The 26,019-nt window shown below is 42.7% G+C and overlaps 1 protein-coding gene across 2 annotated transcripts in view; it reads left to right on the top strand.

Moving 5' to 3' along the window:
- Positions 1-26,019, top strand: part of synpra (synaptoporin a) — a 52,730-nt gene that overhangs the window by 17,660 nt on the left and 9,051 nt on the right. Inside the window, exons 1-2 of one of the 2 annotated variants that reach the window (XM_067431810.1) lie at positions 16,495-16,631; positions 23,177-23,301. In XM_067431810.1, coding sequence (XP_067287911.1) covers positions 16,608-16,631; positions 23,177-23,301 — 149 coding nt within the window. In that variant the 5' untranslated portion in view covers positions 16,495-16,607. Of the gene's footprint in view, positions 1-16,494; positions 16,632-23,176; positions 23,302-26,019 lie in introns of those variants that run through there. The other variant, XM_067431809.1, reaches the window with a different exon arrangement.

The following is a 26,019-nucleotide window of genomic DNA, read 5'->3' as shown; positions in this document are numbered from 1 at the left end:
GGAGAAACAGCAACATCAGGACGTCCGTCTCTGTGGTATGTACTGTATTTAGTGGCCTGTCAACATTTGTGTGTGTTTACTCGCAGTTTATAAGGACATGATTCGGTTTATGGACGATTGTATGCGACTAAACCTTAGCAGTAGCAAGCAAAATGGTTTTGCACGTCAGATAGTGTAACGTTATACATAGAACAGCAATGGAGTAACCGTTAGCGCATTTAAATGATGAAGCACACGATCGTGTCGTTTACTGATGTTTACTCACGCGGCGATAGCCAACAGCATAGACATTTGAAGCAGTTTTACTCACCGGCTGCTTCCAAAGCAGGACTGAACCTTTATCGCTGGGACTGCTCTGTCAAAAACACACTTCTTTGGTATGATTTGGTGAAGTCCTGTGACAGCAGTGAACGGTGGAGATCCACTTTGCGACGCGACTAAAGCGATGTTGTGAAGCTTCCCGTCATTTCTGCATTCAAACAGTGCAGAAACAATGTTCACGGACGACTGGATCTGCACTTGAGCGAGTGTTTATGGGCGTGCATTTCCTCTCTCGCTCTAGTCACGCGCACGCGCGCGCACCCTACCGGGAGAAGAGCCCATACGGCCCATACAAGGACCTTCCGTTCTGTTCACGTCAACCCGAGCCATACTCGAAAAAAACTCTCCGAAACTTGTGAGAAACCGGAAGGAGTATTTTTAACACAGAAATACTCCATCAAACGTCCAACATTAGTTTTTGAAACTTTGTCTATGTTTAGGATGGGAATCCAAGTCTTTAACAGTGTAAAAAGCTCAGTATGCATAAAACAGCATTTCACCCCCCCTTTAATAAAAACAGTTTGTGTTTAGATATTTTCATTTGTCATACGTTTGTACTCAGTTCAGCTGTTCCACTGCTTAGACACAGAGCTGCGGCCTCTTCTAATGACCCCCATTACAGTGCACTCAATGTTAAAGCCACATTCAAAACAAATTAGCAGTTCTCTGATGAGCTTCATTGCGCTGTCGATACAGGGCCACTTTTTCTGCCGTGCTCTACCGATTCACATAAATGAGAAATTGGATTCCCTGAGACTCTCCAGCTAAGACCACTGGGTTTAAATAAATACTTCCTGTGTAACTCAGTACTAACCACAAGAGAAATTAATTTCAAGATCGGTTTCAAAGGCTTTTCCTCTATCGGATACACTCAGCCGTGAAATATGATTGTGACTATGATTTTTCCAGCACTGAAATAAGGGTCCTGTGTGCACGTTCTTTTAGAATCATCATTGGTCTAATTCATTTTTAATATTAAAAATACAGCATCATTAAGAAGTCAATATGTGAATAACTTTTCAGTTATTAGTTATTCTATCATAAAGAAAGCTTAATTGTAATTTTGTTGGCTTACATCATTTTTGTCTATTGAACATATTGACATATAACTCACTTTATGAGTGTTTTGGCTACCATATCTATAAATAAATAGGCTTTGTTAAATGTTTCAGTATTTAAATTTGTATAAAAAACGTACTCGGTTACTTTCGTAACCTCGGTTCCCTGAGAGAGAGGAACGAGTATTACGTATGGGAAAAACTCCTTTTCTCGAGAATGTGAAGCAAAACTTTTAATAAAGGTATCTATGTAAAGCGCAGTGAGCTGCACGGCCATAGCCCAGCGCGAGGAGCGCTCTGATTGGCCGGGCTGCGGCAACTGCAGGAACCTATGGTGAGGCGGCTGAGAGGAACGAACCAATGGGGGGCGTTCCAGAAGCCCGCCGAAAAAGGTGCTTATATTTGCATACAGGAGGCTATATAAGACCCTAATTCGCCATAGGTGTCAGGTTTTAAGATCGACTGAAGCGATACCTGAGAAGCATAAACACGGCACGGAACGTAATACTCGTTCCTCTCTCTCAGGGAACCGAGGTTACGAAAGTAACCGAGTACGTTCCCTTTCGAGAGAGGTTCCTCGTATTACGTATGGGAACACAATGTAAAGCGCCGTGTGTGCTGACTGACCCAGTATACCCAAAGCACATGTTATAAACCCCCGAGACACCGACAGAGGCGGCTTATAAGGGGAATGAAGAACCGGAAGAGTCGGTTCGTTTGAACAGCTGATCGGACATAGTCGGATCTTATGATGAATGAATAGTGCTTAAGGACTAATGTGTACAGGCCAAAATGTAAGGCAATCTGTTTGCCAGGGTCAAGATAGAGCCTAGATGGAGAGAAGCCCTGCTTGTAGAGCTGGAACCTCCAACTTGTAGAATCTGATAAAAGTGGACGGAGAGGCCCAGCCTGCCGCCGCACAGATATCTTCCAAAGAAATGTCACACGACCAAGCCCAAGATGAGGCCATGCCTCTAGAGGAGTGGGCTTAAATGCCTGTAGGACAGGTTAGGTCCTGGACCTATATGCTAGTGGGACTGCATCCACTATCCAGTGTGAGAGACTGTTTCATGACAGCACAAACTTTAGTGCGGCCACCGAAGCAATGAAGAGCTGATCCGACTGCCTGAAGGGGGCGGAGCGCTCTAGATACAATCTCAATGCTCTGACTGGGCAGAATATGTTTGCGTCTTATTTTCTCTGAGACGCGGGTTAAGCAGTGCAAAGAGCTGCATACTGAAGGGGTTGATAGCACTTTCAGCATAAAACCATGCCTCGGTTTGAGCACAACCTTGAAGTTGCTGGACCCAAACTCAAGACAGGAAGGGCTCACGGAGAGTGCAGGTAAGCCACCCACTCGGTTAACCGAGGCCACAGCCAGCAGAAAAACGGTTTTGAGTGATATGTGCTTCAAGCTCGTGTTCTGAAGTGGTTAGGAGGGGGAACCCTTCACGGCCTCCAAAACCATGGCGAGGTCCCAAATAGGGACCGAGGTAGGGGCAAGGCGGGCTGAATCTCCTGGCCCCTTTAAGAAAACACACAATAAGATCACTTTTCCCTAGTGAATGTGCCGCGATAGGAGCGTGGCTAGCTGCTATGGCGGAGACACACACCCCGAGTATGGAGGGGGGACGACCCGCATCCATTAGCTCTTGGAGAAAGCGAGCGGTTCCGCCAGTTCGCATGAGTGTGCGTCGATGTTTCGCGTAGCACATTGGTTAGAAAACCACTGACCACTTCAAGCAGAGCTGCCAGATAGCAGGGGCTCTAGCTTCCGAAATAGTGTTCATAACTTGTCAGAGAGGTTCCCGGATACCGTTGATGGGCCATACGTGGAGGGCCCACAGCTCGGGATTGGGATGCCAGACCTTCCCTTTCATTGGCAGAATAGGCATGGGGCTGTGTCTGACAGCTGAAACAGTATGGAGAACCATGTGCGGTTCTTCCAAAGTGGGGCTATTAAAAAGCACAGGCTGCAGCTGGATCGCGATCGGAGGGAACATATAGAGGGAGTCTGGGCCAACATGGGCCAGGGCATCCCTGCGTTTGCAGAAAAAATATTGGGCAGCGTGTGCTGTGCAAGCTGAATTGTTTGCGGGTAAAGGGACCATCCCCCTGGGGACATGGGTCCTCTGGATAACATGTCCGGACCCTGATTCAGAATACCTGGCACGTAAGCCGCCCTTAGGGAGCTCAGATTGTGCTCTGCCCATAAAAGGAGATGCTTAGCCATGCAGTGAACAGAGTCTGATCTCGGCTGCCCTAGCGATTTTATGTACATTATCAAGACGTGGTGGTTCTTATGCCGTAAGTCTTGAGTCTATGACAATGACTGTACTGATAAGCCTGCCCCTCGAAGGCGAATCTCAAGAATGGCCTGTAGTGGGGGTGGGGGGTTATCGTAACGTGAAGTATGCGTTTTTCAGATCTATTGAGAAAACCCAATCCCCGGGGCGAATGTGCGCGAGGATTTGTTTCACCGTCAGCACCTTGAAACGAGCGTGTCATAAGTGCTTTGTTCAGATGCCTGGAAAATGGGCCTGAGACCGCCACCCATTTTCGGCATGAGGAATTAGCGACAGTAAAAACCTGACTCGCTAGCGTCGGGTGTACTGTTTTCGCCGCTCTCTCCTTTAACAGTCTCAATGCCTCAGCGAGAAGCACGTGACTGACACTGCTTCTTACAGAGGGCTCGACCACGGCTTGAATCGCGGGGTCTGCGAGCAAAACTGTAGCGAGAACCTCGTTTTATATGTTCAACACCCAATATTATATACCAGGAATGGCCTGCCAGGCCTGGGCTCGTAAAGCCAGGGGTTGAATTAGATTCGGGGGCTGGCCGCTTAGTAATAGGGGCCTGTTAGCCGGGTTGCTTGTGCTGTAACACTGCTTTTAACACTGTGGGGATAGTGTTAGTTTTGGCGGTGCAGGCTTTGCAGTGGGCGCACGCCTCACATTTATATTGTGTGTGCGAGAGTGAACTTTGTGAAAAGTGCTTGGGTGCAGGAGTGCAGACTGTAAAGTGGGCACATTTCCTACATAGAAAGCTCTTTTGTGTGTAGTGTAAACAATGTGCAGTGGCGCACAACCTACGTAGAATACCCACGGTGCAAACCAGTGAGCAAATCCACAGGGGTAAACGCACACAGCATTAGTGTGCAGACGAGCGTGTTTAACACAGGCTAGTTGACTGCAATATTTCATCTCCAGTCACTTAACTTAAGGGAACTGGGAGAATGTAAGGAAGTGCGGGTGGTATGTGAGCCATTCCACAATGCCGTTATGCTCTAGTCTAGACTGAAAGCGCGCATGCAGACAAGCGTGTTTGACCACAGGCTAGTTGACTGCAATAAGGCTAGTTGACTTTATATGGTGTAATCCGGCCGCGGCGGGATTTATTTGTGATTTTGTGAGGCTGAATTAACAGTGCTTATGTAGGGGTGCACACTGTGTAGTGGACACTTTGTCTACAGTGTAAAAACCTTTCCAGCCGCCTGAATAAAGGGGACTGGAAGTGATAGAGTGAAAAAAGGGCTTAGCTTGGCAGCCATTTTCCGACGCCCTTATGCTCTGACAGTGAGCGCGTGCTATGACGTAAGCCGCGCTCTAGTCAGCAACGCGCTGTGGAAGGGGCGCGCGCTATCATGACAAGGCAGCCATTACAACTTCCTTGGCAGTAAGCGCGCGCTGCAGCGACATTGTTCTTGACATACCCAACAGCCCGAGCTCGCTCGTCTAACTTACTCTAGTATTCTCTGTCCGCAGCGCTTCAGCACGGCGGCGGTAGAATGAGCACGGCGAGAGCTTCGGCTCGAGTTAGTTTATTCACTCTAGTATTCTCTGTCCGCGGCGATAGAGCGACAGGACGAGAGAATTGGAAGCGTGAGGTAAAACTCTGTCCGCGGCGCTTCTAGCACGGCGAGAGCTTCGGCTCGAGTTTGTTTATTCACTCTAGTATTCTCTGTCCGCGGCGATAGAGCGACAGGACGAGAGAATTGGAAGCGTGAGGTAAAACTCTGTCCGCGGCGCTTCTAGCACGGCGAGAGCTTCGGCTCGAGTTTGTTTATTCACTCTAGTATTCTCTGTCCGCGGCGATAGAGCGACAGGACGAGAGAATTGGAAGCGTGAGGTAAAACTCTGTCCGCGGCGCTTCTAGCACGGCGAGAGCTTCGGCTCGAGTTTGTTTATTCACTCTAGTATTCTCTGTCCGCGGCGATAGAGCGACAGGACGAGAGAATTGGAAGCGTGAGGTAAAACTCTGTCCGCGGCGCTTCTAGCACGGCGAGAGCTTCGGCTCGAGTTTGTTTATTCACTCTATTATTCTCTGTCCGCGGCGATAGAGCGACAGGACGAGAGAATTGGAAGCGTGAGGTAAAACTCTGTCCGCGGCGCTTCTAGCACGGCGAGAGCTTCGGCTCGAGTTTGTTTATTCACTCTATTATTCTCTGTCCGCGGCGATAGAGCGACAGGACGAGAGAATTGGAAGCGTGAGGTAAAACTCTGTCCGCGGCGCTTCTAGCACGGCGAGAGCTTCGGCTCGAGTTTGTTTATTCACTCTAGTATTCTCTGTCCGCGGCGATAGAGCGACCGGACGAGAGAATTGGAAGCGTGAGGTAAAACTCTGTCCGCGGCGCTTCTAGCACGGCGAGAGCTTCGGCTCGAGTTTGTTTATTCACTCTAGTATTCTCTGTCCGCGGCGATAGAGCGACAGGACGAGAGAATTGGAAGCGTGAGGTAAAACTCTGTCCGCGGCGCTTCTAGCACGGCGAGAGCTTCGGCTCGAGTTTGTTTATTCACTCTAGTATTCTCTGTCCGCGGCGATAGAGCGACAGGACGAGAGAATTGGAAGCGTGAGGTAAAACTCTGTCCGCGGCGCTTCTAGCACGGCGAGAGCTTCGGCTCGAGTTTGTTTATTCACTCTAGTATTCTCTGTCCGCGGCGATAGAGCGACAGGACGAGAGAATTGGAAGCGTGAGGTAAAACTCTGTCCGCGGCGCTTCTAGCACGGCGAGAGCTTCGGCTCGAGTTTGTTTATTCACTCTAGTATTCTCTGTCCGCGGCGATAGAGCGACAGGACGAGAGAATTGGAAGCGTGAGGTAAAACTCTGTCCGAGGAAAAACTCCGTCTGTCCGCGGCGCCTCCTCAGCGCGACGGTATAGTGACGAGAGCTTCGGCTCGAGTTCGCCTATTCACTCTAGTATTCTCTGTCCGCGGCTGTAGCGCGACGGAATGAGAGAAGAGTGGGAACAACTCTGTGGCAGCGGCGGAAGAAGAGCCGAGGCGGCGGCAGAGTGAAGAGAGCTTCGGCTTGAGTGTGCTCATGTCCTCTAACATTCTCTCTTTCCGCGGCGCTATTCAGCGCGACGGGACGAGAGCAGAGGGAGAGTGAGAAGAGCTCCGTCTTTCCGCGGCGCTTAACGACGCGGCGGAACGAGAGAGTCCTCGAGTAGAACAAGCCTGTAAGCTCTAGAAGTGGCGTTGCAGCGGCAACACAAACACATATAACACTCAACATAGACACAGTTTAAAGGATATATAACGCCGGATGGCGTAGCTGGAACGGCAGAGAAGGCGGAGAGGGAGTCCGTCGTCCTCAGCTGCAGGTTCCGCTGGTGCCTTTTCAACGGCGGTGCTTCTTCCGGAGACCAGCGAAGGTATCGCTGAAGGAGATAAAATCTGACACCTATGGCGAATTAGGGTCTTATATAGCCTCCTGTATGCAAATATAAGCACCTTTTTCGGCGGGCTTCTGGAACGCCCCCCATTGGTTCGTTCCTCTCAGCCGCCTCACCATAGGTTCCTGCAGTTGCCGCAGCCCGGCCAATCAGAGCGCTCCTCGCGCTGGGCTATGGCCGTGCAGCTCACTGCGCTTTACATAGATACCTTTATTAAAAGTTTTGCTTCACATTCTCGAGAAAAGGAGTTTTTCCCATACGTAATACGAGGAACCTCTCTCGAAAGGGAACTATTTAATTATTTTTTTCTTTTTTTGTGTGAATTCTGTTACATTAATATAAAGTTAATTAACTTCTAGATAACTAGTTGTGTTTGCAAGTTTTTAGTCCATATACTGAAAATTATATTACCATAACAAATAAGTATTGTTCTTGTTATTGTAAGTTCTTATTCATTATATTTTCTTAGTTTTTTTATGAATACAAAACATTCCATTTAAAATTTAAAGTGTATAAAGTATTTTTCTGTTTGTTTATTTATTTAGTCAGCATGGACAGAAAGCTGCTAATTCTTCAAATTGTAGAATCATCCAATTATTAAGATGTAAAGCTTTTTGTTAAAAAAAAAAAGAAGGGAGAGAAAATGGCAGAATGCATTTAATGGAGCCATTCAGTGCAGTTTGTAAATGACATAGAGACCTTTTGTTCTTATCAAACGATACTGCAATATATCTCTGTAACATGTATCACACCATAAACCAGCAGACAGTTTTTGTCCATAATGATTTACTACTAAATAACAGCAGTTTTATATCCACTGGGAGGATGGTATCCCTGCAATACATTTCAATGACAGATCATTGTCAGAGCACAATGCAGATATTGCTGTGTTCAGCCTGTCCTGTAGCTTTCTGGGAATATGTGTGAGTGCGAATATATGTGCCTATGTGTCTGAAGTTGTTTAGCAACCCTGGATCTGGTGCAGCTCAAGATTATGAGGCTCAATGTTCGACACCTCAGTGATGGATTGTGGGAGCTGTTCGCCAGCAGCACTGTGGCGTAGGTGGCTTTAAAGTTGCACATATTGTAACTTCCTGAGTTCTTCATTAAAAAGTATTTGTTACCATTGATCTAAAATGTGTTCTGTCATGACAACTCTCTGAGTGTTTGGCATGGTAATGGGTGACGATGTTGATATGTTTGGTCTTGGCGGAATAGATCCATACGCTGCTACTTTTATTGCTGCAGAGCAAGTACGGGACTTACTGCTGCCAATACACACACTACACGTTGCTGTGAACATGTAAGACATGCTGCTGCTCTACAGAAGAGTGTACATGAATTACCCATAGCAGATCTATACAGGTGAAGCTTGGGAAGGTGAAGGGTTTCTGAAGGTTTGTTGCACTGCTAAGACAAATGCTACTCAAGTATTTGAAGGTTGGGCATGCAAGCTCATTGGCTACTGATACAACAAGAACCAATCAGCTGTGCCCTAAAGATGACGATGTGATTACAAGCTTGTAGATAAAGAACCGATTAGCCTACGCCGTCTAGAGTTTCATGACTACTGATATTGTAAGTCTTAATCACAAACAGTACAGAAAAATGTGGAGATCCTAAATCTATCCGATATTAAATGTAGGCTAACTTCAGTTTGGTTTGTTCTGTGGCAGTTTCCTATTAGATATAAAACTACAAAATTACATTTGAAGAATTCTATGCCTTAACAATTATGCCATTTTAGGTCTACTTGATGTGTTTTTGTAATGTGTTTCGTAATAACCCTGGCTTTTCTTAAAGATGGGCAACTTTCCCAAATTGGTAAAAAAAACTTGCATAGTTTTTATTTTTTTATACTTATTTTATATTATTATTTTTCTATATTGTTATTTAATTTACAGAAATTAAATTTATTTGGCCAACTGAAAAATTTAGATGTGATCAGTCACTAAAAAAAAATTAAATTGAAGACATTTTTTACAGTGCATAGGATTCTGAAGAGCAGTTTTTAGGGCGTAAAGTAGAGATGAGCTGGCCGTTGCCATCCATCTTGGCAGCAAGTGACTCTCGAATAACTGAAAATGGGTAAAGAGGCGGGAGTCGTGGACGTAGCTGAGGTGATGTGATGACCAACAGACGGCAGACAAACGGCTATTCACCTGTCAATCAAAATGACCATGCCCTTTTGCAGAACTGTAACACTCTGTCCTATTTACACATGACACCGCGACACGCGATAAAAGGTATTTTATCCATGTTAATTCAAGTCCTTTTTGTCCTAACCAGCTGCAATGGCGACACGCGATGAATCTATTTTAGAAGTTTCTATTTTTGTGCGACGTCGCGGCTGGAACAACAACACAAAACATGGCAATGTTAATCTCAGGTTGTGTTTATGTGCTTTATTTAATGTTAAAAGTGTGTAATGTTACTTTGAATATCATTTAGCGCTCCCAGCTTTGTCATATTAAAAGCAGCAAAGGTTAATTCACCTCTGATCTTGAAACTAAACACATTGAAACAAGAGCGTTCAACAAACAAGTATATTCTATGACAACGATTGTTTTAGTAACTTAGTATGTATTTTTAGTCGTTTAAATGGTGTAATATTTGTGGTGTAATATAAGCCCTTGTGAGGGCTGTCAAGATTAATCTCTGGTGCCTTGCATTTGTCGCTAGAACCCACCCACTCGCTGTTCTGATTGGCTGTGGTTTTTAATTGATTTGTTGCATCTCGTTATCGCGTTTGCGTGTATTTAGGACACGGTGTATACTTTATATAATGTAAACGAATGAGTTTACAAAAAATTCACCCCCCTCACAGTTGTCATGAAGGGCAAATTAGTCGTATAGACCACAATCACAATTTTTACCAGGCTGTAACTATTTTTTCTTCTTCTGTAAATTTGTGCGTTTTAATATGGGGCTCAATGAGATTCTGCTACCTTCTGGAGCCTGTGGCCAGTCGAGGAAATGCAGTTTAAGTTACTTCTGTATTGGTTTTGAGAGAAACCGCTTGATGGCCACTAGAACATCTTAAGGGGTTTTCTCAACAACCTATTGAATTTATGTAGAGAATCAGAGATTCACTAGTGATTTCAAGACCGATATAGTTATCCAAAGCATGTAAAAGAACCATTTATTATCTACAACTTTCTACAAGAAGGTCTTCTATTTCTGTGGAAACTCTTTATCTTAAAATTGAAATGAGGCATTCCCAAAACTTCAGGTCACTCACAACCCTCCACTTTAGATAGAAGCATGGAACATTTTCTCTCTGGCACAGTTTTAAGTCATATCTTTACTCTGTTGTTTAGACACAGTGAAAATATTCTGGTGGAGAAATACAAAGAGGGGACCAGCTCAACAGGTGCTATACGCACATATGGGTCGCTAAGATAGAACATCATTTCTACTGGCTGAGCTACACGCACTGCTCACCTCTTGTCTCATGGGTTTCTCACACCTGTTCATTAGATTCAACTAAAGTCGAGTGTGATTCTCCCGCTGTCAGACACACTTTCTTTTGATTGCATCAGCACAGGATTTCTAGACTCCTTGTGGTGAGTGGATAAATCCGTCACAATATCAACTTTTGGACTGGATACCAAGTGGAGTCTAAAGTCCGAGCTGGGGAATCCTTAGACTTACTTTTTAAAAGCCCACTGAAATCAAAATTGAATTTGTTTAGCTTTTAGTATGACTGTGTCTTTAGTAAGCCTTAAAGTTATGAATAAGCTGGTGTGTTCCAAAACAATAAGAAAAATTTGCCTTTAAGAGATATAAGCATTCAAAATGTAAAACAAATCCGTTAAAACAAAACACAGATTTTGATGACATCATCGCAGACTTCACTTTCTCATTAAAACTTCTGTCCAATCAAAATGCTCTCTAGAAGCCCGCCCGCCTACACTGAAGCTGCTGCTGAAATCGGTATTTTGTTCACACATTTACTAATTCCTACATGGTGAAAGGCACACAGTACACTATATTTGCGATAGGAAACGATTGAGTGTAAATATGCTTTCAGTTGAGGCGAATGAAGTTTGGTTTTACATTAGTTTCACACACTGCGGCAGCACGAACACACCCACACACCAACGGGTCTGGTCTAAATTTAGACTACAGACGTAGCGACGATAATATGCGCGAGTCGGCGCAGACAACAAACATATCAGACCCATTTGAATTCTGCACAGAATCAATGCAGCATTTCAAGGCGATATGGAGGAGATTATGATGATAAACGGTTAGAGGAAACTGGCTTTACCAAAACAGAAAGGCTCTAGTCAAACTGATTATTAAAGGGGTCTGATTACCCAGTCATGCCAATCTTGAGTAGTATTGCATCCTTCATATCTCCGAAAAGTCTTTAGTTTTATTATATTTATAAAAGAAATATAGGCTGCATCGAGAATTTCCGGAAAGAACCGAGCGGCTGGAGGCGTATCGTGTGGGCGGAGCTAAAGAATGAAGAGCGCGGAGCTACTGCACGAGAGATTGCTGAAAGCTGTCATCCTCAAGCGTGGAAAAGAAAACGTTACTCTAATAAACCATGGCTATCAATCAATCAGATTCAACTAATACAGATATGATCCAGAATCAGATCCGGAGGCTGAAATAAATTAAACAGGAGAAACAGCAGCAGCAGGACGTCCGTCTCTGTGGTATGTACTGTATTTAGTGGCCTGTCAACATTTGTGTGCGTTTACTCGTGGTTTATGAGGACATGATTCAGTTTATGGACTATTGTATGCGACTAAACCTTAGCAGTAGCAAGCAAAACGGTTTTGCACGTCAGATAGTGTATAAAAAAAACAATGGAGTAACGTTAGCGCATTTGAATGAAGAGGCACACTTTGTGAGAACGTCCCCTAGCCTAGCTTTATTAGCTAATTAGTCAGCTAAACAAATGTATTTAAACACACACCATACGTCGCATGCTCCATTGATAAATTAACTATAAGCGATCGTGTTGTTTACTGATGTTTACTTATGTGACGATAGCCAACATAGACATTTGAAGCAGTTTTACTCACTGCCTGCTTCCAAAGCAGGACCGTGAACCTTAATCGCTGGCACTGCTCTGGTAAAAACACACTTCTTGTTGATTTGGTGAAGTCCTGTGACAGCAGAGACCATGGAGATCCACAAATGCAGCGCTGCCTTCCCGGAATGCTGTGCGGACGCATTAAAGTCGTTTGATGTCACCCATAGGAATAAAGTGGAGCGCGGCGCGGCGCGGTGCGGTGCGGCGCGGCGCGACGTAAGTTTTGCATGGACGAGTGGATCTGCACCTTGAGAGCAGTGTTTATGGGCGTGCATTTGCTCTTTCGCCTCAGTCACACGTGTGCGCACCCTTCCGGGAGAAGAGCCCGTATGGCCCATACTCAAAAAAAACCTCTCCAAAACTTGTGAGAAACCGGAGGGAGTATTTTTGACACAGAAATACTCCATCAAACGTCCAACTTAGTGTTTGAAACTTTGTCTCAATTTTTAGTGATGTTTAGGATGGGAATCCAAGTCTTTAACAGTGTAAAGAGCTCAGTATGCATGAAACAGCATTTCACCCCCCCTTTAACAAAACACTATTGGCTGTTTCAAAAAAGGGGAGGAGCTGCTAACAGCTGGAGCCGTTTCAGGGGAAATGACGTCAACACATTGAATAATGTGGCGCGTTCCAAACAAGCTCAGATACTGAAGCTTTCGCACCTCGACCCCCCCCCCCCCCCCCCCCCAAATATTTTTTATCCAAAGTTAGTTTGTCATTGAAGGCAGTTATCATAACGATGATTTCATTTAGAGTGTTCGTTTTTAAAATAAGTTTAGTTTGAGTTAGTTATTTGATTCTATAAAACAGGTGTGTGACCTCATGATTGACAGCTGAGATCGACGTCTTCTCTGAGTGAAGTTGCCACTGAGGTACTAACAGACTTTTTTCGGGATTTTTGGGGGCAGATTGGAGCTTTAGCTTTAATTTCTACATTTCCATAACTGTTTATTTCACACCAACATAATGAATTGTTCTGCATCTGTGAGAGTGTGGGTGGGCTTTTGATATGGCAACTGTACTTCCTGCTGTACTTCCTGCTCACTACTGCACAACTCCGGTCCCGAAACTCTGTTTTTTTCTCCAGGGGTGTCCTTATACTTTTGGCAATATAGTGTGTGTGAGACGTCTAATAAAATGACAAAAACACAGCAAAATTACTTTTAACATTAAAATAAAAATTAAATGTATTTCAAAATAGTACAAAAACTATAATAGTATATCAACGCTAGTAAAATAACACTGACTTAAAGCTTGTAGAACACCTCATATGGAAACAGACAGTTTTTTTTTATTTTTCCTGGGATGAAACATCTCGAATGTGTGAAATTCTGCACCAGTTCTGGTATGTTGAGGGTTTAACACACATCATGAGACTCTAATACTTATGTCCATTACCTAGACTTAAGCTTCATTGTTAAGAGTTGTATCTTTTCCAAGTAATTATGGCATGATATGTGAGCAGGCAATTTGTGGTTAGTCCTAAGAAGGCATCATTGTTTTTGCCATAATGACAGGCCAGTTATTTCTCATATTAGTAGCTGTTGCCTATGGTAATTAATCATGTTGTTTATTAGCAGGGCTGGCATTTTCCACATCTAAAATAGGCATCTACAAGACAGTAACAATTAACTCTAACACTGTTAATGGCATGTCATCAACATTATTATAACATACAACGTTATTGTAGTGATGGTTTAACAACAATGCAGAAAATGTTGCCTTAGAGGTGAACTGTCACATCCCATTGATATTCAGATCAGAGTTCTCACATGCTATGTGTTTACAGGAAATTTTATTTGTTAGCATCTGGGGATCTCACAATTCATTTCTTCATATACTGATACAGCATCTTTCAGCTCTAAAGCTTTTTTGCTATTCATTGTCGTAGCTTTGAGAAAAGTACCATGAGTTTCTCATTTTAACAAGCAGGTTTGAAAGCTTTAAACCCATGTGACTGCTTTCACTCCCAGTGGAAGGCTGAAAAAGAACTGTATTTTTCTCAAAAATTTAGGAGGGTGTCTTTTGGGCTTTGAAACCTGAAATGAAAAAATGAAAGATACTTTCATCAATATATTTTTTTATCCTCATTAAAATCTTAAAATTAGTAAAAGTCAGTTCAAGATTAATTACAAAATACACAAATTGCCCTATTATGGACAAATACGTAACAACATATTAACATGCACATTAATGAAACAAGTGTCCTTTAATCTTATTTGATACAATATTAATGTTAATGTTCTGAAACATAATTTCAAATAATTATTTTTTTTCCTAAAAAACAAAACAAAAAAACACACATCTTATGGTTTACTCTTAAGTTTTTTCACAAACTTAACCCTCCCTCACTAATTAAAAACAAAAATAGTATTCATAATGTTGATATTATTAAACTAAAATTAGGAAAAAGTCCTGCATAACAGTCCAGCTGAAGATTTGTAGATTTCACATCATTTTGAATAACTTTCTCCATATTAACTGTTTTCTTTTAAGACATTTCTACGGAGCCCCAAAGGGACATGGCGGTGAAAAAAAAAAAAAAAATGAGACTGGAGAAAAAAAGTTTCTCAGGGGAAAATGCAAAAACATTGACAGCTAATTTTTTATCTTATTTTTTCCTTCACCATGTCCCATTAGGGGCGCCATACATTTCTGGGAAGTAAACCAAATAAAATATATGTAGCTGATGTTGGTTATTATTAGACATATCAAAAACAATGATATATGCAGAGCCCCTAAAGAGACATGGTGATAGAAAATTACGAGATGGGAGGAAAAATGATGTCAATACTATAGCGTTTTCCCACAAATGTTTTACATTCGCTCGCAAAATGTTTGCGCTCCCCCAATAACAATTTTGTGAGCAAACGCAACTCTTGCACTCTAGCAATTTTGCACTCGCGCCTATCTGTTCACCCATGGGCGCTGCTGGTTTGAAAACAAAGTGTGTTCAGGCTTATTGTTGGGGCGTTGCTATTTTGAGGCAACTGAAAACGACTGTGCCATTGACCAACAAAAAACTTGTCTAAAGTCAATAGTGCAGTATTTTCTGTGTTATTTAAAGGGAGTGTTAATAATATGCACTTTACAAAATGCTGGGTTAAAAACAACCCAGAAATTGGGTTGTTTGAATGGGTCCATTCACTGGGTTCAAACAACCCAGTTTCTGGGTTTGTCCATTTTCAATCTAACTTGGGTTGTTTTTAACCCAGCATTTTTTAGAGTGTGCGCTGATATGCAGGTGCACAATGTGCATACACTCTGTTTATTACACAAGTGCAGCTGCACACAAACATTTTTAAATATTAAAAATAAAAGGATTCCTCTCTGGAAAAGCTGTCAGTCTTTCAGCTTGCGAATTCCACCATGGCGCAAGATAGCAAGTACAACTGGCTTTTAAAGGGAAGGGGAGATGTGACTCTAAAACACAGCCATGACTTATTAAAGGGTTAGTTTATCCAAAAATGAAATTTATGTCATTAATGAATCACCCTAATGTCGGTCCACACTCATAAGACCTCCGTTCATCTTCAGAACACAGTTTAAGATATTTTATATTTAGTCAGAGAGCGTATGCAAGTGTATGCACACTATACTGTCCATGTCCAGAAAGGGAATAAAAACATCATCACAGTAGTCCATATGTGACATCAGTTAGTTCCTTAGAATCTCTTGAAGCATCAAAAATACATTTTGGTCCAAAAATAACAAAAATTACGACTTTATTCAGCATTGTCTTCTCTTCCGTGTTTGTGTTCAATCCTCCAATAAAGATTCAAACGGTCATATTGATTCATGATTCGGGTCATGTGTCAAACTGCCAAACTGCTGAAATCACGTGACACTGACGATCAGAATCATGAATCAATCCGCTGATTCATGACCGTTTGAATCTTTATTGGACGATTAAACACAAACACGGAAGAGAAGACAATGCTGAATAAAGTCGTAGTTTTTGTTATTTTTTGACCAAAATGTGTTGGCGCACAGGCTCATTATGGCAATGCTACTTTTGAATGTTCTCTAAACTAAACAAGTAGCCTAATGTTTTCGTGCTAACCTTTTGAGAACATTATTAAAGAACACACATCTCTGAATGAATATTCTGTTACCATTACTGGAAGAACATTTGTTGATAACTTTGCAGAACTTTAGCTGGGTCTGTCCTCATTGCTTTATTCCATTTGAATTCTGTACTGCAGCATTCAGTGTGTACAGTCTGGCACATGACTTTATTGTGAAGTGATTCGTAGTTAGGGAGTTCCTCTGTGTTTGTGACTGTAGACCAGCCCCCAACCTCAGAGCAACAGAGGGAGTGCAGGGTTATACTTAGAGAGCCACACAGAAGAGCCAACCCTCTCCTGAGCTCACAGTCCCCCCTTCCCCATCCAGACTACAAGACGAGGAGATATAGCAGAGAGACGAGAAGACACAGATGCTGCTTTTCAACTGAGCATCTAATATGTTCTAAAGCTGGATATCTCTTTTGCTTTTAAATGTGTATGGTCATATTTGCTCCGGTAAGTCCTGGCTTTAGAATCTCTGTATGTCTGGTAGCAGCCATCAGGTGGTGCATAGCTACTGCTTAATAGAGTTAAATGTATCTAATATTAATAATATTCCATGGTAGCTTTTGTTGTAAGATCTGAGATTTTTGTAAGTTTTGCGGCGCAGTTTCTTCAGTTTCTCCCAACATCCCATTTGCCTCTGTCTCAGAGACCTTTTAGGTGCTAAAATTACTCTCATACTGAATCATTCATAATTCTGAATAAGTGAGATATCTATTTAAGTTAGCTTATGAATGACTCATTATTCACAATCAATGAAAGCGATTTGACTTATTTCTCACAGTATATATTCAGAGGTCCTTGGACCTTCACAGGATCTGTGCTGATTTGATCTTTTTGAGGTTTTAGAAAACTGGAAACTAGATTAGGAAACAGTAATGTCAATAATGTAATATATGCCTTTATGTTACCATGGTGACTTTCTGGCTATTAATCATTGTAAGTATCTTTTTTGGAAACTGTATGCCGAATATACTTGTAAAGTAATAAGCTAGACTGTACAACCAATTAAAAATAGACTTATAAAAGAGTAAATAGTTTATATGAAAAAATGGTCCAAGATTTTTTTTTAAAGTGTAGATCAGAAACTAGACCTTGAAATTTGTTTTGCACCCTGCAAACTGCTATTTGTAAAATCTCTGGAATATATTTAAAAATTATAAATATTATACAATTTACATAAAAATGACAACACACACACACACACACACACACACACACACACACAGAGAGAGAGAGAGAGACACACTGTTCTAAAGAACAGTATTTTATTTGAGATAGAAAACTTTTGTAACATTATAAATGTCTTTAAAAAAAAAAAAAATAAAAAAAAAAATAGTGACCTGACAGAAACTACCAGTGATGCGAGTTTGGGACAGGACTGCCTGATCGGCTGACCAATGGCAGATGTGCAGCATATTTGGGGAAACCTGTTTGCAATTCCATTTGGTGTCAGTAGTGGAAGAGAAACGACACATTTCACTTTTAATTAAGGGAAAAGGCTTGTATTCCAGTACTTATTTTATCATTATTTTTACATTGACTGACACTGTCATTGCATCATTAAAATAGTTTTGCCACATGAATTCATTTTGAGCAGTATATTGATGATACACTTCCATTCCTTCACATTATGCTCTCTCTTGATTTTTGAATATATTCTCATCATGGATTTTTTAAACTGCATATCTGCAGAATGACTTGTATCTGGGTTCAGTGAGCTGTATCACCCCCTTCAAAGAACCCAATCTTATATCAGTGTTGCAGAAATGTGTTTTAGGCTAGTCAGTTTAGCATTCAGAGAGCCTGCTTAATAAAAGGCTTCACAATAGATCCACAGCCTGAGTAGACATATAAAGAGAAAAATCCTGGGAAAGATGTAGATGTTGTAGAAGTATCTGTGGAGAGGAGAAAAATGTTAAAGACCAGATAATTGACATAGGGCCCCATCATATACCCGGTAACGGCAGGTGCGAAAAAGGGTTTTTTTGCTAGTTTCAGCCCGACACAGTTATCATTTTCATGTCCAGCACCATGTTGTTTAAATAGCAAATGCACTCTTACTCATCTTTTTGCCCATGGGCGTGCTGGTCTGAAAACTAGGTGTGTTCAGGCGTATTTTTGGCATGCCGCTATTTTGAGGCAACTGAAATCGACTGCGTCTATGCAGTATTTGTTGTGTTATTTAAAGGGAGCGTTAGCAATATGTGCCAAAATGGAGGTACACAACGCATGTACACTCTGCTTATTACACACACAGCAGCACACACATATTTTTAAATATTAAAAATAAAAGAAGCGTTCAGTCATTCTACTTGCAAATTCTGCCGTGTAAATAGCGAATCTGCCATGGTGCAAACAAAAATGCTCGCTGACGGAGGGTTTCACACTGCATGACTTTACAACAAGAAGAATCAAAGACAACTCTGGGTGTCAAGAATCAGTATATAACGTGTACACGAGTTCAGGCACTGGTAAAAGTAAAAGACGCTGACTTACTAGTTACTACACATTGGGACACTGATGACTCTTATTTCAATCAACGACGTGACAACATCCTTATTCCTGACAACGTTCTGACTTTTGAACTAGGGAGCTGATTGAGAAGCACCCCATGTCTGGTCCGCAAACTACATTTCACAACTGAACACATGCGAGATGTGACAGGGAAACAATACGAGATCACGCGTGCATCAGACCAGAGTTCTTACGCAAGACTGGAATTGCTATTAAAAATAATAGACCGATGTAACAATTTTGAATCACCAACAGGTCTGGATAGTCTCAAAGGCATCGGTGATCTCTCTCATTATCTCTCAAATCGTGTCTTTGATAATTCACAAACACCGTTTTGCCTATGATTTCATGGCATTTTTTAAGCTAAGCTTAAAAAGTATTTTTTTTAGACTGGCTTTTAATATTTAGCTGTTGTTGTGGCATTTTTGTAGCCTGACAAGCCAGACCCACATCAAGATGCTTGGTCTGGAAACTCACCATTGACAGGGCTCAAACTGAGGGGCGGGATAAACGGTTGTCTTTCAAACTCTCTCTGCACGCAATTGGATAGTGCTACAGCCAACCAGAGCAGTGTGAAGTGGAGCTCGTTGATTGATTAAACATTCGCTGTATCCGGTCGGCAAAACTCCAAACACATCTGCCCTTCTTAAGAATGACTTCAGTGCAGTCTTTTTTCTTTTCTCAGAGAAAAGCTTAAAAGCTTAAGTCTTCCAGAGTCGCGGCCAAAGCTGATTCGAAAGACCACCGTTCGCCAGCTTCTGTGTTTACTAGAAGCACGCAAGCGCAACTCTGCCGTCATTATGTTAAGCCCCGCCCACCGGCTCTATACACGATGTGATTGGTCCGACCAGAGTTTGGTTTTTACAGCTTAGAACTGTATTGAGAGTTGCTAGACGATACTCGCGGCAGATTGCATTTGCTGCCGCTAGGGTGCGTCTAGGCTAGCATTTTTGTGTATTTTATGAATTTTCTTGCTGTTGCGTTTAAAAAAATGTTTTATTTGTTTTGCTTTTATTGGAAAGCACTTTGGTTCACCTTGAGTGTTGTGAAGGGCTTTATAAATACATGATTGATTGATTGATTGATTGATTGATTAAATTATGTAACCTGCAGTTCCCTTTCAGTCAGTCACGTTTGATGTACTTCAGACGTCACTGATGTATTGGGATCACTTCTGGGATCGCTATCAGCTTCGAGTGTCTACAGAATGAGCCAATGCACATTTGCATCTTGTGCAACCCCCACGTGCAATCCCCACAGCGCAGGAATAACTAAGGAATTAGATGCAGCGCATATTGTTCTTCACATCGAGGCCGAGCAGTTTTATGCTCTCTCTGAAGAGTGTGTAAACAGTGACTACGAGTCAAAAGCAAGCTTTCTGGATAGTGTTGGCGAGCATTGCTCAACTACTTCTGTTTTCACAGCATTTGAGGGGGCGTCTTCAACGAGTCTGCTGTTTATTACAGCTGTGAGAAGGTTCGGTGAAGTCATTCCTTGTTGAGTGTGCACAGCAGTATTGCACTATTTCTGTGTACCGTGGTCATCCCTGGGTGCAAGAGTGTGACACTTTTTAATGCAATCGTTCCCTATCCTCATTTGATGGACATGAACACATGTCTGGGCATAAGCATGCTGGATCGTACTCTGTGCTCTAGATGTGCGGTTGGGACTTTAAAACCTTAAAAGAGGTGTCCCTTTGCCTATTCCCAGGTCTAGTTCCTTTTCTGGTGCATCCTTTTCTGGCTTTCAGGGTGCCACGTGATGTCGAGTTTGACAGCCACATTCACCGTCTCACATGTCTGGCAGCTACCGGGTGGGATTGCTGGTCCTTCTCATGGGTGACCTAGCTTTTCACTTGGGGCTCCAGCGGAGGATTACATGTTGATTGCTGCATCGGAGAGAGGACTATTATGCTCTGGAAATTAAATGAGGCCCACTGTAATGGTGGGTGCTCATGCTGAATCTGATTCAGCGTTGACAGCCATGCTGTCCTTGGCTGCTGCACACTCAGTCTAAAAACCAAGTTTCTACCAAGTTTCATGGCTGGTGTATGGGAGTGCCGCACGATGCATAAATCGCATTTCCCCACCCCGTGCTTTTTTGCCGGATGTGCATGGATAACTTGTTAGGATAGTGTTAGCACCGCAATGGAACACAAAAAGCTGCATAAAAAGTTTTTCCTCTCTCACTATCTTTGTTAGAGGGCCACCAGTACTACTGGCAGGCCTCCTCTTCCCCGCATGCGATAGCCACCCTGCAAGTCTACAGAAGGTATTTCTGAGCCAAGGTTGAGCTGCACCAGTGACTGACTGTGTTTAAAGTCACAGTGCTGGCCCTCGGCCAGACAATGTCCACCTTTGTGGTCCAGAAGTGGCCTCTGGCAAACCTTGCAGAGCAGTAAGAGGTCGTCAAAGTACGCTTCCTTGATTCTCCCATCTCTGGTGACACTGTCGAAAGCTGTGACCAGCAGTTCTTTGCAGTTCAGAAGTAGGCTGTGGCAAACAAGAGCTTGCCGCGATGTGTTATCAGAGGCCCCATTTACACCGAATGGTTCAAGTGACCTAATTCCGATTTGTTTTAACTCTCATGTGGATGAAAAATGGATATGGATATTCCCCAGTAAATGCGAGTCGTACGTCATTGAAAAACGGACGGAGGTGAATGACTTCAACTCAGGTGGACACGAACTGCGATCAAGGGCCTGTGTTGCCAAGTCTGCATTTTTTCTGCGGAATTGGGCTACTTTAACAAAGTTTTGAGTTGTGGTTGGGCAGGTTTTGTTGTGAAAACCTGGCAACCATGTCAAAGGCTGTCTTCCGTCTTACAAGAGAAATGTTTTGCTGACCTTCAAAAATGTGTGGAAAAGTGCAGACAGCAAAACATTGTATAATCATTTTGTCTGTGTCAATTGCATATCGCATCTTGGGCTGTTTTGCCAGTGTACATTATAAATGAAAATATCGGATACGGGTCGCTTTTAAAAGATGATGTAAGTGGGTTGTCAAAAGATATAGTCATAACGGATATAGTCACCAAATCGGAATTGTGCATTAAGACCTGCAGTGTAAAAGCAGCCAGAGTCACTCGTGGGCTGTCGCTCAGTCTTCTCATTGCCAAGGGCATCAGTCTCCTGTGACAAGTCCTTCCAGGACCAGGTGGTGAACCTACAAGCGCTGCCCTCGGAGGAGGCAGACCCAGCCCTGGCTTTCTCTGTCCCGCCCATGCTCTTGCTCTGCAGTAATACGGGGACAAAACGCAAAGCTTTAGGACCTCAGAACAGCTCTTCATCTGTTATGGTGTTATGCCATCGCTTTGGCGTACCAAACCCAAGGTGTGCCTTGCCCGTTTGGGTTGAGGGCCCACACCACAAGGAGCGTTGCCTCTTCCTGGGTGCTGGCACATGGCGCCTCGCTGGCAGATATAAGTAGAGTTGCAGGCTGGGCGACACATTCACACATTCTATAGCCTCTGTGAAGAGATGGTTTCTTCCCATGTGCTCGCTTCAACCAGCCAGTAACACTGAAGTACCCCTTCTTGTGACGGCTTGCTGTGCCATTACTCTCATCGTGGACCGGATAAGTAGAGTTTCCCAGATTGGCGAACCCTGTCAAGCTCCTCCTCAGCCCTTTGCAGTGAGACATGGTGGAGCGTCTGATGCCAGGGCTAACATGTATACATTGGTGGAACCTGTGCTAGGCTGGGTATCCATATGTTGTGACTCCTACGGCAGTCCAATATTTGTATTCTCCAACGATACAGCTGTTTACGGCAAACGTGTCTTTCCCTTGGCAGAGTCCGCTGCCAGGTATTGCCACCCCAGGGACATTCTGTATAATGCACTGCCCTAAGTGGCCGGTCCATATGTGTAACTCCCACGATACCTCCCTTTTGGTAGAACATGGGCTCCGCAGAGTTTCCTTCCCTTGAAAGGGACATGCTTTCCCAGTGTTATACAATAGTCACTGAGTCGGTCATGCAAGAACGTAGTTGTTGCTCTCTGCACAACTCTAGTATGGGAGCCTGAGAGGCATGCGCAGGGCACTGGAAGGGGCAGTAACTGTGGCGTTGGTGACGTACTTCGAACATGTCTCGTTTACGTATGTAACCCTCATTCCCCGAAAGGAGGGAACGGAGATGTAGGTCCCATCGCCACAGTTGCTGTGCCATCGCTGTACGGTAAAACAATGAGCACTGTATCTGCTTCCTTGTTTATACCTGCGCTGCGGGGCAGAGTGCATGATGCAAATCTTGCACCACAATGTGCATTGGCTCGTTCTGTCGACACTTGACATCCCAGAAGTGATCCCAATATGTTGGTGACGTCTGGCGTAAATCTTCCCGAGGATTACACATATATTTTTTTTTTTTTTTTTTTTTTTTTTAAATATTGCTACATACCATTCCACACACAATAATAATAATAATAAGTCAATTTTGATTTCATGGTGACTTGAACTGTTCTGCATGTTATATCCCCTCAGCTTTTTGCCATCTTTGCATTTGCAACATGTGGAGGTTACTCTGGGCAACTGCGGGTTAGTGTGGACTGCATCAACAAGTCCGACAGCAACCTCAGTATTGGCATCAACTTTGCTTACCCATTCAGGTAAGGCTAGTTTAAAACACCTGTGTGTATTCTCTACAGAGCAAAAGAGAGAGATAATTACCTTGCTTTAATTCAATACTCTAATACACAGTGGCATTTGATTATGTGCTAATGGTTTTATTTTTATATTCTCTATGGGTGCTACCAGTTACAAGATGTATCTCTCAGTGTGCACTGCTGGCTTCAGTGTTTTAAATGCAAACACAGCTCTCACCATCAGAGCTAATTTGTCAAATTAAATGATTGTGCTTATTGGGCTGATGTTTATAGATCCTCAGTAGAATCAGATATTGTTTTCTTTACACTACACAGCAAACTGGATGATTTATACATAATGTAAAAGCTAACCAAATCTCTTATTTACACTGGTGTACCAAGTTTGGAAGAATTAAGATTTGAAGTGTCTTTATCTGCTCATCAAGGAATTTATTTGATCAAGTATACAGTAAATACAGTAAATTCAGTATTTTCATGACCCAAATATATGATTGATTACCAATTGACAATTTAATCCATTTTATTTCCATTTTCCAAAGGCCTGCTTGTCTGTGTGTAAATAAATTCATGGTTAAATTTAGAAAGATATCTTCCATTTCAAGTATCTCACCGTATTTACAGCTATAAAATATAAAATGTATTCATTACTTTTAGAGATGAACAATTCTTTCTGACAGTCAGAAACACACTCACCCATTTGTACCTAATAAATGAGTTGGCACATGCACTATACAGTCCCTGAGAAAAGTCTTGTCGCTTATCTATTTTCTAGAAATACCTGATATTAACCTGACCTTTAATTAATTAATTGGTGTTAGAAATAGCTCATATGAAAAGCTAAAACCCTCCCAAATGATGTTTAATGCACTGAAATAAATAATTTTCATAGAAAAAATATTTATCATTTAATCAAGACAGAAAGGTCCAATTTTGGCAAGACAAAAGTTTTTTTGCCTATACAGAAATTGAACAAATTTACTGCAAATACAAAAATATGTCAGCAAATTAAGTTGTGGTGCTGTGAGATCCAAATTTAATATCTTGTATGACTTCCATGAGCTTGAAGGACTGCATCCCAGCGGTTTGGCAAGGATTCATACAATTTATTGATGAAGTCATCAGGAATAGCTAAGAAAGCAGTCTTGCATGCCTCCCAGAGTTCATCAATATTCTTTGGTTTCGTCTTCCATGCGTCCTCTTTCATCCTACCCCACATATGCTCAATGATGTTCATGTCTGGTGACTGGGCTGGCCAATCCTGGAGCATCTTGATCTTCTTCGCCTTGAGGAACTTTGATGTGGAGATGGAAGTATGCGATGGAGCACCGTCCTGCTGCAGAATTTGGCCTCTTTTATGGTTGGGAATAAGAGGTAGCTAAGATTTCTTGGTATTTTAGACTATTGATGTTGCCTTCCACCCTGCAGATCTCTCACACACCCCCATACTGGATGTAACCCCAGACCATGATTCACCAAACTTCACTGTTTTCTGGGTGAATCTCGGATCCATTCTGGCTTCAGTAGGTCTCCTGCAATATTTGCGGCGACTGTGGTGTAATTCAACAGAAGATACATCTGAAAAATCCACCTTCTGCCACTTTTCCAGCGTCCATCCTTTTAGCAGGCTGTGGGCCTTGGAAAATGCCACACGGTTTTTCAATTGTCTTTTGTTTAGTGCTGGCTTCTAGGCACTGATTCGACCATGGAGGCCATTTCGAGACAGAATCCGACAAACAGTTCTGGTTGACACAGGGACTTTAGGTGACCAGGTCTCGTGGAGCTCTGCTGCAGTGGAAAATGGGCTGGCCTTGGATTTTCGAGCCAACAAACGGTCCTCTCGAGCAGTGGTCTTGCGGGGTCTGCCTGACCTGGGCTTGTCAAAAACGTCTCCAGTCTCTTCAAATCTTTTTTTTATCCACTGTACTTGACGGTGAGACACATTGAAGGTGTCTGCCACATCAGCAGTGGATCTGGTCTTCAGCCTCTTGATAATCAAAACTTTAGTCTCAGGGTGAATCTTAGGCATGTTTGCAGAGGTCTAGTTGCAGTTGATGTGAAGGTCTAGTGTACTGGGGTTCTTTTTATACACACTTGAGACCTAATTGATCCATTATTAGTCACAGGTGAAGCTCATATGACAAGGTGACAACACTTATGTCTTTGCAAAAATTGATTCAATGGGCTTTACCAAGCTGTGAATATTAGAATACTTTTTGAAAGTTTAGTTTTTCACTGAAACATTATCACAAAAGCTGGTGGGATTAAAATGAGCCATTTCTTGTAAAAAAAATCTTGATTAGAAATATATTTCAGCGGCACTTTAGGTCAATTTGTACACAAGCGACAAGACTTTTGTCAGGGACTGCAGAATCATGCACCAGGCCTGTCTTCATTGTTATCCATTGTGATAACAAAGTTACATGGAGTCATACCATGTCAACATAAACAACAGAAGGCAATAGTGTTCTGTATCAAATCACCACTATAATTCTGTGTAGGCTAAACATGTTTTTGACAGACTGGTATTCTTCTGTAGTCTCAAACATTATGTGTTCAAGTTGTTGTTGTTTTTTTCGCACCGAAAGGTCAAGCGTGCGTACGCACACACACACACACACACACACACACACGCACGCACGCACACACACACACGCACACACACACACACACACACACACACACAAGATGCAATGCTTGAAGTAGCCCTTAGGTCCTGCTGTA

Source organism: Pseudorasbora parva, chromosome 22 (assembly GCF_024679245.1).
Source record: "Pseudorasbora parva isolate DD20220531a chromosome 22, ASM2467924v1, whole genome shotgun sequence".
In the NCBI taxonomy this organism is placed as follows: Eukaryota; Metazoa; Chordata; class Actinopteri; order Cypriniformes; family Gobionidae; genus Pseudorasbora; species Pseudorasbora parva.
This window is presented reverse-complemented; position numbering and strand designations above follow the sequence as displayed.